Consider the following 12,571-nt stretch of genomic DNA (forward strand, 5'->3'; position numbering starts at 1 on the left):
AGCTTATTTCATGCTTATCTACGAGGATCTTGTGTGTTGTCTAGCATGGCGTGCGCCCCACGCGGGCTTCGCGTAGCGCCAAGAGTCCCGTGGACACTAGCGCCTCGCGTCGGCGACCCGCAGAATGCGTGGCTGGTGGGCGCGCAAGCGCAGTGGCTGCGGCAGCGCTTCCGGGACGGCGCTGTGCGACTTTTTTGGCGCGAGTGGGGACGGCGGCCGGGAGGGCGCGGTCCGCGCTCCGCGGTGTGGGTCCCGGCAGCGCCATGCGCTACAACGAGAAGGAGCTGCAGGCGCTGTCCCGGCAGCCGGCCGAGCTGGCGGCCGAGCTGGGCATGCGGGGTCCCAAGAAAGGCAGCGGTGAGCGGGCCGGGCGCCGGGCCGGGCGGGCGGGACTGGGCGGCCGCGAGCCCGAATGAGCCCGCCCTGTGCCCGCAGTGCTGAAAAGGCGGCTTGTGAAGCTGGTGGTCAACTTCCTCTTCTACTTCCGGACGGACGAGGCCGAGGTGGGCCGGCGGGCGGGGGTCAGGAGCCGAGGGTCGGGGCCGGGGGCCGTGGCCCGGCGGGGGGCGGGGCCGGGTCGCGGGCCGGCGGGGCGGGGCTGGGGGCGGGAGTCCGGTCGGGGTCGGCGTCAGCGTCGGCGCGGGGGGCGGGGCGTGTCGGGGGTCCCCGCGGAGGCCCGCCCCCACCCCCGCCCCCGCCCCCCTCTGCCCGCAGCCCGTCGGAGCCCTGCTGCTGGAGCGCTGCAGAGTCACCCAGGAGGAGCCCAGCGGCTTCTCCATCAGTGAGTGCCCAGCCCTGCCCTGCCCTGCCCCTCCCGGGCCCCGCCGCGGCGTCCGTCGGTCTGGAGCGAAGTCCACTGCCTCGGGCGGCGGTAGGGCGGGCCCGGCTCTTCCCCTGGGGCGCAACCCCTTTCTAGCCGCAGCCGCAGTTCTGCTAGAACGGTCGCTCTTGCTGGGGAGTCCTGCACTGTCCGGGGTCCTGCGGAGGATCCCCCCGCGGTCGTCTTGAGAGCGGCGGAGTCGGCCGATTTTCTGGTGTGGCGCTCAAACGAGAGAAACGTGTGCTCGGCCCGTCCAGGAGGGCACAAGTCCTACAACGGGGTGTCTGCAGGGGTGGTTCCTTGCCAGGGGACGCTTCCCCAGGCCATCCTGGCTCCTGGGGGTTGCCAGCAGTCCAAGGGGCTCTTTGCCTTTGTGGAGTCCTTCCTGGTGGGATCAGGGTTGGTGCCTACCTGCTCCTAATTGATCTTCTCTAAGTAGTTGTACCGGTAACGGTCCTGCATGCAGGTAGGGCCGCAGTTTTAGGCTCTAGGGGTTAGGACTTGAACGTAGGAACTTGAGGACACAGTTCAGTCCCCTGCACGGCTGGTGGGAAGGGATGAGCCTGGCCTTGGACAGGAGGAGGGGACACTTGGACAGAGGCAACAGGAAGCCCGAGGCCCGTGGCGGGCTCTGGGTGGGGTGGGGGGGGCAGTGAGCAGGAACGGATGGGGCTGCTCTCTCTGCAGGCTTCCTGGAGGACCCCGAGAGGAAGTATCACTTCGCCTGCGGCAGCGAGGCACAGTGTCAGGAGTGGATGGGAGCTCTGCGGCGAGCCAGGTGGGGTGTGGGCCTGCCTGGGCGGCCCGGGGCGGGGCACAGCAGGGCTCTGTGAGCACGTGCCATTGCTCCCCCAGCTACGAGTTCATGCGGAGGAGCCTCATATTCTACAGAAACGAGATCCAGAAGATGACTGGCAAGGTGCGCGGAGGGTCTGGGGGCCAGGGGTGGGAGCCGGATGTGGGGGCGGGGCAGGGCCCTCTGGGGCCTGGGCTCATGCGGTCCCTTCACCCACACAGGACCCCCTGGAGCAGTTCGGCATATCTGAGGAGGCCAGGTTCCAGCTGGGTGGCTTGAAGGCCTGAGTCTGGAACAAGCCCTCCCCATCCTCTCCGCGCCCTGGGTTTCTTGGTCAAGCCTGGATTTCCTGCTGCAGGTGCTTGGCTTAAAGACTTCAAAAGTCCAAGATTGGTGGGGGTGGGGCAGGGGCGGGTTGGAGAAAACCCAGTAACACGCCACCCCCGACCTGGACTGGTCTGGCACCTGTTGGGTGCCCCATGCTGCTACCGGGGGACAAGTGTCCACTCCTAGAAGCTGCGGCCAGCCCCTCGGGTCCATCCCTCTGGGGCCTGGCAGCTGCTGAGGCTGGTGTAGCCTTTCTGCCCTGTGCAGGCTGAATGTATGTAGCTAGACGATGCTGTGAAGGACGTGGGGGGCCGCGCCTCTCGGAGCCACTGTGAATTCTGCCGCTGGGGCAGGCCCTGGCCGATGCCTCTGGGCGGAGCAGGACACCTTCACTCTCAGGCCAGTGTGCTTGTTGTACTCAAATAAAGGGACCTCTTTTCCACGTGGGATGGTGCTGCGGTGAATGCGGGAGGGGCTGCTGCCCGGAGGTGGAGTGAGGCAGGGCTGCTCCAGGAGAGGACAGAGACCTAGAATCAGACCAGGGAGAGGCACGGGGTCTGGGACTTTGCTTGGTCGGTGGCCCATGGGGCCTGTGGTGCTGACTAGGCCCCAGGAGACAACAGAAGGGTGGTCTGATTGAACCCAAAGATGACCTGTGACCCCAGTTCCTAGGCCTCCCCTTGAGTACAGGCACGATTTTGGAAAGGGTTTTGCAAATGTTGGAGTCCTAAATCCATTTGTTTAAAAAAAAAAAAAAACACCCCCATGAAAGGTATCCTGGTGGGCCGGACCTAATCAGGTGTGCATGCAGGAGGGGCTGGGCCTCCCTGAGGCGGGTGGCTGCTGTGGGCCTTGGTCCCATGACCGCCTGAAGGAGCTTGCCAGGCTCCTGCTAGGAGTCCTTGTCCCCCGGCTCGGGGAGTGGGGAGCGTGGCCGCTGGCCCTCATGCCTCTCCTTGCATCCCAGTCAGAAAGAAATGGTGCGAGCAGACCAGCTTCAAGTGAAAACAAGGATTTTATTACAGCGTCTAGAGCTGGAAACGCAGAATGCATTGGCGTTCTCTTAGAAGAGGGTCAAGCCAGGCCAGCACCCCCAACTGAAACACAGTCTACCAGAAACACAAAAGCAAAGCCCCGTCAGTTACAAATCAAGGTCAAGAGACGTGGGAGACAAACCAGTGTGGCTGGACCGTGGGAATGAGGGCGGGGGGGGGGGCGGGGGCGGGTACAGAGGGGCACGTGAGCCTTGGAGAAATCACAGTCCATAGCTGCAAGGCCCGGCCAGCTGCCCGGGAGGGCCGTGTTCATGGTTAGGTTTTCCTGAGCAGAGCCACCTGCGACCCGCAGACTTCCCTGAAGTGGCCCGTGGTCAGCAGCAGCCCTGGGGCTCCGCGCCCCCGCGTGCCGCCTGCCTCACACCAGGGACCGTGTCTGCACACGAGCGTCTGTGCTGGGAGACTCAGTACAGCATGTCCGCAGGAGGCCCCCCGGAGGTGACGTGCCGTGTGCCTGGACAGGGCTGCTCTGTTCTACCCTGGGGACTCCTGTGTGACCTCTGCCATCCACCCTGTATCTTTTCAGGGAGCCCTGTGCGCCTGATGGGGGTGGGGAGCAAACACTGCCCTGTCCTGGAGGGCGGGGGCTGGGGTTCACGGGGGCGAGGCACAGCACCTTCATGCGCCAGGAGCACCAACCCAGAGGGCGGGAGCCAGGGCGGCCAGTTACGGAAGGACGGGCCAGTTTCAAGAACCCATCACGAGCACCATCTTCTGCCTCAACTATTGCTCTGGGCCACCCCCAGGGCAGGCAGGAAAGCAGAGCTGTGGCAGCCCCCTGCCTGGGGGAGCCAGGGAGCCCGCGACGGCCAGACCTGGCCGCACAGATCAGTCTGCTTTCAGGAGGCGGCTGTGGGCAGGAAAGGGCCCTGCAATGGCCCTCTTTGGCCTGCATGCCTCAAGGCATCTGCCTGCCCGTCCGGAGAGTGGGGATCAGGAGAAAGCAGGGCCAGGCTGGCCCGGTGCGCTGACCCTCCCCAGGCAGGAGCTCAGGGCCCACCCACGATGCACAGCCCACCTCTGGGAAGAGGCGAGTTCCCGGTGTTCCTTGGTGGGTACCAGCACCTGAGAACAGGGCTCCTACCTCACAAGCTCAGCCCTTCCTAAAGCACCCATCTTGGGGTCCAGGGCCCCCTGCCAGGACCTTGGCTGACGTTCGCCCTTCCAGGGGCCTGGGGACTTCTGGACACACCCTTTTGAAGACTGCGCACAGACATGACACTGGTCAGACTGCTACGCTGGAGGGGCTGGAGAACCCTGCTGGCACCTTCTGGAAGCATCCGGACAGCTCTCCCGGCTCAGCCCTGGCCGGTGAATGCGGGGAGGGGCACTCACTACCCAGCACCATCCCTCCCAGCCCCTTCCCTCCCAGGCACCGTCACAGCGGCTGCAGGGCGGGTGGGGCGGCAGCTGAGCAGCACGGAAGGGCCAGGGGGCCTTGGGCAGGGCGCAGGGCGAGCACTCCGCCCCAGGAACCACGGGCACGCAGTCGGGGGCGGGGGGCCGGCCCTGGGCCCATGCCACTGTGTGCACTTGAATAAATAGAAAGGTTTTCCCCTCACTTTTTTCTTCTTTAGTTTACTGTGCATTATACAATCTAAAAATATATGAAGTCAAGTCTATGAAATTTATAAATTTTTTATCACATCTCTATAAAATACTGTCACTCCTCAGCGTGACTCTCTTCTGTACAAGCAGCCCAGGCCCCCTTGACTGCCCAGCGCCCGTGCCGGGAGCTCAGCGCACGCTCCGGCGGACCGCGGGGGGAGCCCGAGCCGAGCCGAACCAGTAAATGCACTTGCTGCACCGGGCCCGCTGCCGCCGGGGGTCGGGTACCAGCCCTTCCTCAAGCACCACTCAGAACGGGGCCGCGCACGACCGGGGAGGCTCTGACCAGGCCTGCGCCTGCGCCCGCCGTCCGTTCCTATGCCAAAGGCGCCGACGCCAGGCCTGAGCGGCCGCCAGTGTACAAGAGCCGTTCACAGTGATGGGGCGGGGGCGGGCACCCCCTCGGGGACAGGGCCTCTTCTGAGGAATGTCACGACAGAGCCAGCCACCTTCTGCCTGGAGACGGCCGTGCCTTTGGTATAGGAAGAGCGGCGGGAATAAATAGGGCAGGCGCCTCGCGGCCTGGTTTGGCGTTGGTCAACCTCCAGTCAGCACCAAGAGGGCGAGCGGGCCGAGGCCCGCGTGGAGATAGCACCGGGACGGCGGCCGGCGCGGCGGCGGGCAGGCCTCCGGGACGTCGGTAGTTAGGTCCTCTCACACACAGTACTTACACTTCTCAACGGGTCGCCTCACGACTTCGGTGGAGTAAAATAAGTCAGAGTTGTTTATACTTTTTAAAAAACGATAAATACTTTATCTAAAACTATCGACAGCATGAGCCGCGGCCGGGCCCCAGTGCCTCTGCGGGTCTGCACAGCGCGGATTCACAGTAGAGCCTCGTCCCTGTCTGCGGTCCGTCCTCGCCGTCCTGGGGCCACTGGCCGGGCAGGCCTTGCATAGGTCTCGCGGTTGAGGTAGAAATCCTAGTTACCTGCAGAGACCCGCGGGAGGAAAGGCAGCACAGCGTCAGCGTCCCACGCAGGGGAGCCCGGACCTTCCCCCAGGCCAGGGAACCAAAGCCTCCTACAGACAGACGGACGGATGGTCGGACAGAACATGGTCGCTGCAGGCCCCGCCTCTCCTGGGGGGGACCCCGGAGCCACGCCCCTGGTCCACTCAGAGGCAGCAGGTCCCCATCCTCCCGTCTGCCCCCAGCAGGAACCTGGGCACCGAGGCCCTCCCTGGCCACATGCCAGGCCCTGCTCGCAGTCCAGCCCACGGAGACCCCCCGTGATAGCCACGGGGCAGGGGAACAGAAGGCGGCGCTCCGCCATGGGCCAGGCCCAGGAGCTTCCACACCCACACCTCGGAGCTCTTCAAAGCCAGTCCCGGCCGCACACCTTCGCTGATGGCGTGAGACCCCCCGCGCACACCAAAGCCGCTCTGCCTTCTGGGCTTTTCCGAGAGGACTGTGGCACAGCCTGTCCCCAAACCTCAGGGAAGGCTGTCCACCGACCTGCGCCCTGACCGGGAGGCCATCAGACACTGGCGGTCCCACACCTTTTTGCACTTAAACACGCGGCAGACGGCGGAGGGCGGCCCGGCCCCAGTGCCCTATTAGCGCCGGGCTTCCTTTCCTTGAGTCCTTGGCCCCAGGGACGTCCCCAGGGACGCCAAGCAGCCGCTACCAGGGCGGCCGTACCGGGCCTCGCTCTCTCACGCCTACACGCGGCCAGCGAAGGCACGGACCAAAACCCCTGGAAGGCCTCATGCCGACCGTCCACCCGCTTCCAAAGATGGCCCTTCCTACGCTGCCCTGCACCGACTCCACGCATGGCCAAGCACGGGCCGCGCCCCCACGAGCGGCAGGACCTGTGCATCACGACAAGGCTGTCCCTCGGCAGCCGGCCCCACGCAGCCCTGCGCCCACTGGCTCCCGGGGCCTGCACGGGGGCCTCAAGCTTGGGAGCCCAAGGCACGAGCACTGAGTTTGGACAATCCTCCACACGTGGTCTTTTCTTAAAGCCTTAATGGTGCATTCAGGGAGATAGGCCTGCAGGGGGGGCCCTGGAGCAGACCAACGGCAAAGCTGAGCTCTGAGCTGCCCCGGGGAGCACCGGTCCCCCGTGGCCACAGACATGAAGCCTGAGGGCAACGATCACAGGCTCCATCCAGCTAGACGGGCCAGGCTACGGGCCTCCTCCACCTCCTTCCAGCCACCTCTGCTGGGCAGGGCCCCAGGCGGGCTTGCCATAAAGGGCTGGGCCGGGTGGCAGAAGCCGGCCATCCCCTGGAGCCCCACAGTGGCTGTACAGCCGCCCGGGAGGCCAGAACGCACGGCCAGCCCCGTCCGGCTGCCCAGCTTCCCTCGCCTCCCTGCGCTCTGTCTTCCCTTGCACTCTCAGAACCAAGCGTCTCCACCCGAGGCAGAGCAGCCTGGGTCCCCTGGGCCCCTCCACTCTCTGCGGAAGGAAGGACAGATAGTTCAGGGTCTCGTACGGGCCCCCTGGTTGGGCTCTAGCCTTACCTTACAGAATACGAACGGCTAGCTAAGCAAGGTCTTTATCTCGGCTTAACCCCCGCAAGGCGCGCGGCATACGGAGGCGGCATGCCAAGGGAAACCCACACGGCAGACGGCCCCGTGGAGCTGGCCTGCGGGATCACGGGCGCGGCCTGGGCCAGGGCCAGCCCGGGCAGGGGCTGGTGGTGCACCGTGAAGGAGGGGCGGGGGGCCTTGTGCGGGAGGGAGGCGAGCTTGATGGACAGAGAGGCGTTAGCAGGCTGCAGAGAGGCGGCAGAGGAGGCGGGTAAGAAAGCCTGGTTAGCCGGGAGGGACGCGAGGTTCTGCAGAAGCACGGGCTCAGAGTTAGCCGGGAGCAGCGCAGGGGCAGGAGGCAAGGCAGCGTTAGGGGGAGGGGGTGCGGGGAGGGCGGGCTGCCCCTGCGGGGGCGGGGGCGGGGCCTGAAAGGAAGACGCGGGGGCGCCAGCCACCGCCTGCCGCGCGGTTAAGCCCAGCGTGCCGCTGCGACACGCAACCCCGCTGCCGACACTGGCTCCAAACGGATGAGCGGAGGCGGGAGGCACCGCGTGGTTAAAGACACCTGCAAACAGGAGAGAAAAACTCAGCTTCACCAGGTGGGCCGTGTCCGGCCAAGCGCAGAGAGACGCAACAACGGGGAAGCAGACAGCGGCCGCAGCTCCTTGGGCGTCGCGAGGGCAGGGGCAAAGCAGCAAGCAGCAGGGCGCGGGTGGCCAGGTGCGACTCCCCTGCAGGCCAGTGCTGGGCCTCGCCCCCTGAGGGCACGCCCCCGGCTCCCAGCCCGGGACCCGCCTGCGCCCAGCAAGGAGCCGGCCGCGGAGGCCCGGGCCCCCCCTCCACGGTGCCCCCACACAGCAGCTGCTGTGGCCCCTCGCTCTGGCCCAGCGACAGCCCCCGAAGCGGCCCAGAGCCTGTGGGCCATGTCAGTGGGACAGACGACCTCCACGGGGAGGAAACCAAGCCCTAGCTGTGGCGCCAGCTCTCCTGAAGGTACGAGGGACGCCGTCACCAGCAGAGGGCCTGGCGCAGGCCGACTCACGCGCGAGTGCGCTGCCCACGCCACAGGCACATCTGCGTCTCATGAAAAGGAGCAAGGTGGCAGGTGCAAAGTGGCCCCCAGGGGACAGGTGGGCACAGCCTCTCGCCCCTTAGGGGGCCCTGCAAGGGAACCTGTAAAGCAGTTGTCATTAGCCCCACGGTCCGGGAGGGCGACGGCGTGAGGCCCGCAGGACCCGCGATTCAGACGAGGGAGGCGCGCGTCTGCCTACCTCCAACTGCGCCGCCTGCCACCCCAGAGGAGAAGCTGCCCATGGCGTGCGAGTTGGTCAGTCTGGTCGCGGCGGACGAGACATGCACCAGGCCGGCGGCGGCCGGCACGGAGCTGAACAGGGACTGCAGCACAGACGAGCCCAGGTTGGCCTGCAGGGACATGGGACCCAGGGCGAACTGTGGGCCGGGGGCAAAGGTGCCCAGGAAGGGGCGGTGTGTCTGGGCAGAGGGAGCCGCGCTGACCGTCGAGGACGCCACTGTGGCGAGGCCCGGGCCGCTAAGAAGGCCCCCGGGAGGCACAGTGGCGGCAGAAATGAAGAGGTTGTGGCCGTTCTTCAAGTCGGACTCGCGGTCCCGGCCCTTGCCCGGCTTGCTGTGTGTCAGCGAGGCCTTCTCCGGGGGCCCACATGCCGGGAGGCCTGGCTCGCCCGCCTCTCTGCCCTTGGGGCCACTCAGTCCGTCCAGCTGCCTCTTGTTCACAAACGTGCCAGGCTCTGCGGCGGCGCCCTCCTTGCCCCGCGGGGTGGGAAAACTCAAGGGGCCGCTCAAGCTGGCCGTCTCCGGGACCTTGTGGGAGAGAGAAGCACCATCGCTGAAGCTGTGTAAACTGAGGTCGGCGGTCAGGCCCCCGCTGAAGGCGAAGCCGTTGGGAGGGTTGCTGCTGGGGCTGAGTCCCCCGGCCCCCGCCAGGGCACCGGGAAAGCCCTTCCTCGGGTGGGCGGCCAGCTTGGCGTCGGCCAGGCCAGGCTCCTCCAGGGGCGGCCGGAAAGCGAACAGGGAGTTCTGGCTCAGGGCGGAGCTGGCCTGCAGCGGGCTGTCGGCGCACTTGGCCAGGCCGAGGTCGGAGATGGGCGAGAAGGTGGATTTCCACTTGCTGCTGTTGGCGGGCTCGCTGGCAGGCGCCGGCTTCCTCCCGGTCAGGCCGCCACCTGACAAGAACCAGAGCCGGTGAGGCCCAGGGCTCAGAGCCACTCCTCCCGCCTGAGGGAGGTGCACTGTGGTCCACGCATGCCTCTGCTGGGGGATCAGGCGGCCGAGTGGAGTGAGGGTGGGGCGGGATGGGGAGCCAGAGACCAGCGCGACCGCGGGCAGGCTGAGGGGCATCTGCGTGCTCGCAGAGAGTGCCAGAGGCTGGCCCAGTTCGACCGGCAGGGGACGGACTGCCCCCGGCAGTACTGAGACCAGCCGTCACGGGGACACGGGTGGCATTTGACATCACCCAGAGACAATTCTAGAAGCCCAGCGTGGGTGGTCCTGAGGGCTGAGGCCACACCCTGGGGCCAGGTCACCTTGAGCCTGGGAGTTATGAGGAAGGGCACATAGCCACTCACCGCTTTCCAAGGTTTTCGGAGGAGATTTGCTTTCCAAGGAGATGGTTGCAATTTTCCTCTCAATTCTATCAAGAAAAAAATAGATGACAGAGGTTTGAAATCCATCTGCACCGCCCGGCCCACCTGCCCGCAGACCTCTCTAGAGGGGACCGTGACTGCCGGGCAGAGCCCACAGCCCTGGTGGGGAGCGGGATCCTGACTGCAGGAGGGGGACGAGGCTGAGCGCTTGGGAACCGGGGCGTCACGTTCTAGCACAGACGCCCAGAGTCCCAGTCTCTGCGTCATGCCCGTGAGGCTCACAACAGCTCCCCACGCCATGTCAACAACAGTGTGTCACCACAGGACACGGGGCGCGTGGCACATGCCAAACCGCAGAACAGTACACGCTACGTGCCCATGCTTCCACGGCACGTCCCGAAGAACACCGTGACCTCTACAAACAAAGGAAAACTGCCCCAAAGAATTCGGAAACAGAGAGGCTGGACATTCCTAGCACAAAAGAAAAGCACTCGAGGGCGCCTGGGGTCTCAGTGGGTTAAAGCCTCTGCCTTCGCCTTAGGTCCTGATCCCAGAGATCTGGGATCGAGTCCCGCATCGGGCTCTCTGCTCAGCGGGGAGCCTGCTTCCTCCTCTCTCTCTGCCTGCCTCTCTGCCGACTTGTCATCTCTGTCTGTCCAATAAATAAATAAAATCTTTAAAAAAAAGAAAGAAAGAAAGAAAAGCACTCGAGTATAAAACTTCTAAAAACATCATTTACGTCTGCAGAGGAGGAACAAGTTGAACGGGCCTAGACCAGCCGCCAGGCGCAGGCAATGAAAGACGGAGAGAAATGAGAGCGGACCAAGACGCAACACTCCTGTCCTCCAGACACCCGCGAGAACGTGAGATGACAGACCCAGAGACCTGTGGACATTCACGGAGCCGGCGTCACATAACAGACCGCCCGTCCGCACACGGGAGAACTCCGACAGCCGACGACAACGCAGCACCGGAACGACGTCTCTCCATGGACACACACACGGCTCCGAGCCACGAGCAGACGCTCCCCAACCCTATCAGAGCGCCAGGACGCTCCGCGCCAGGGAGACCCCCAAACCCATGGGGAACGGCTGTTGTGTCACGAAACAAAGCCAGACAGCAACAGGTGCCGGGAGAGCGTGGCAACACCGGCCCCTCCCGCCGACGGGGCGCGTGAGGACGGCTGCTGCGGAAGGTTCCTCGGAACATTAAACACGGAGTCGCCGCCGTTGTGCTGTGTCCGTGGCGGTCCCTCAGGTCAGCAACATTAACCAGCGTTCCACACGGGGAGACTGAAAGTACTTTCTTCTTTTTCAAGACTTACTCGTTTATTTGAGGAAAGGGAGAGCGCGGGCGTGCGTGGTGCATGAGCAGGGGAAGGGCAGGGGAGGACAGTGAGCCCTCCCACAGACCGCAGCCGAGCAGAGCCGACGCGGGACCGAGACCCCGACCTGAGCCGAGATCAAGTGGAACACCTAAGCGACTGAGCCAGCTGGGGCCCAGCGGAAAACGTCAGACAGAGGGCGGTCCGGGGCGCTTACGGGAGCCTTACCCCGTTAGCTAAACACCGGACACCCCAGGCGTCCACCAGCACGTAACAAATGACTACGACGTGTGCAGTCCGTCCCCACACGGGAACACGGTCCAGCCTCAGGATGGAAAGGACCTGACCCCTGCCACACACGGAGGGACCCCAAGGACAGGGGGCTCGGGGAGAGGACCCAGACCCAGAAGGACCCGTCCTGCAGGTCCTCACTCCCAGGAGGGCCCCAGAGGAGTCCCGTCCGCACGGAGAGGAGAGGGTGGGAGCCGGGGCTGGGGAGTCCGTGTTAAGGGACACGGGCCTTTTTCTGGGGTCATAAGAATGTTCTAGGATCGATGCTGATAATGCTTGCACAGCTCTGGGACATACCCAAACCCACTGGGCCACACTACACAAGCAACGGGCCACGCGAGTCCAACAGAATAACGCTGTCCCACGTTAGGAGGGACCACTGTTCTCGCTCAAATACCCCCCTGCCTGCCGTGGCCACCCGTGCGCCCGTCTGCTCCAACCACGTGACACACGCACCAAGAACCAGACCCCGGGACCTAGGGGACACACCAACCCCACGCCCCAGCGGCTCCAGGCCCAGGGTGCTGGCCTGCCCTAGGTGTGACATCTCAGGCGGGAGGACCGCCCAGCCCCTTCCCGACCGGCGTCTCGCCATGTAAAGGTGAGCAATCTGGGCCCACCTAGTCGAGCATGGCTGCTCTACGGCACTGCAGACGTCAGCGGACGGGCCACAGACAGGGCCCTGGCACCCACCGACGGTAGCCAGACGCTGCCCCGGGAGAGTGACCTCATCACGAGGGTCTTTCCTTCCAGAAGCTGCGCCCACGGACGCCCTGCGCCCACCCATCCGGCCCCACTCACCTGGCGCTGCCCGGCTCGTCCTCGGAGCCCTGCTCCTCGTCTGAGGTCAGTGGGGAGTAGTGGGCCCCGTTGGTCTGGCTCAAGGGCTTCTCCTTCTTGAGAACGGGCGGCTGGTCGTTGTCCTGGTAAGGGACAGGGGAGCTCTTCAGGCTCTCAGGGGACGAGATGGCCGTGATTTCCAAAGGCTGGTTAATGTTGCTGACCTGAGGGACCACCACAGACACAGCACAAGCCTGTCAGTGGCTCCCGGGCGCCAGCACCCACGGGCTTTGCTCGGGCCCCCGCTGCCCACACCTGCCCTGGACCTCAGGCTGCTGGGCAATGGCAAAGCCAGCCTGCCGCCCTCGGAGGAAGGTGGCCCATGGCCATCCTCCCGGCTGTGCTCCTGGGGCCCTGCCATCCTGCCAGGCTGGTAACGGGAGCCGCCACGTGAGACACCTGCGTGGGCCGGA

General features: G+C 65.2%; 2 protein-coding genes across 5 annotated transcripts in view; one reads left to right on the forward strand and one right to left on the reverse strand.

Moving 5' to 3' along the window:
• Nucleotides 1-44: 44 nt before the first annotated feature.
• PLEKHJ1 (pleckstrin homology domain containing J1) lies at nucleotides 45-2,385 on the forward strand. The gene is made up of 6 exons (XM_044254641.1): nucleotides 45-357; nucleotides 436-503; nucleotides 715-781; nucleotides 1,508-1,598; nucleotides 1,676-1,739; nucleotides 1,838-2,385. Exons 1-6 carry the CDS (start codon nucleotides 264-266, stop codon nucleotides 1,901-1,903), a joined length of 450 nt encoding a protein of 149 aa, XP_044110576.1. The 5' UTR covers nucleotides 45-263; the 3' UTR covers nucleotides 1,904-2,385.
• Nucleotides 2,386-2,939: 554 nt separating this feature from the next.
• DOT1L (DOT1 like histone lysine methyltransferase) overlaps nucleotides 2,940-12,571 on the reverse strand; it is a 59,820-nt gene continuing 50,188 nt past the window's right edge. For 2 of the 4 annotated variants that reach the window (XM_044254616.1, XM_044254619.1), the window contains 5 exons: nucleotides 12,120-12,322; nucleotides 9,686-9,750; nucleotides 8,354-9,283; nucleotides 7,074-7,647; nucleotides 2,940-5,537 (listed from right to left, as the gene is read on the reverse strand). In XM_044254616.1, coding sequence (XP_044110551.1) covers nucleotides 7,109-7,647; nucleotides 8,354-9,283; nucleotides 9,686-9,750; nucleotides 12,120-12,322 — 1,737 coding nt within the window. In that variant the 3' untranslated portion in view covers nucleotides 2,940-5,537; nucleotides 7,074-7,108. The remainder of the gene's footprint in view (nucleotides 5,538-7,073; nucleotides 7,648-8,353; nucleotides 9,284-9,685; nucleotides 9,751-12,119; nucleotides 12,323-12,571) is intronic. The other 2 variants (XM_044254617.1, XM_044254618.1) reach the window with 2 other exon arrangements.

The sequence above is a fragment of the Neovison vison genome, chromosome 6, assembly GCF_020171115.1.
Source record: "Neovison vison isolate M4711 chromosome 6, ASM_NN_V1, whole genome shotgun sequence".
NCBI classification, from domain to species: domain Eukaryota; kingdom Metazoa; phylum Chordata; class Mammalia; order Carnivora; family Mustelidae; genus Neogale; species Neogale vison.

Excerpts from the sequence above, each read along its gene's own strand:
- PLEKHJ1 (XM_044254641.1), top strand. The coding sequence starts at position 264 with ATGCGCTACAACGAGAAGGAGCTGCAGGCGCTGTCCCGGCAGCCGGCC. Across the intron at positions 504-714 it reads TCCGGACGGACGAGGCCGAG|CCCGTCGGAGCCCTGCTGCT; the intron begins GTGGGCCGGCGG and ends CTCTGCCCGCAG. Across the intron at positions 1,740-1,837 it reads TCCAGAAGATGACTGGCAAG|GACCCCCTGGAGCAGTTCGG; the intron begins GTGCGCGGAGGG and ends TCACCCACACAG.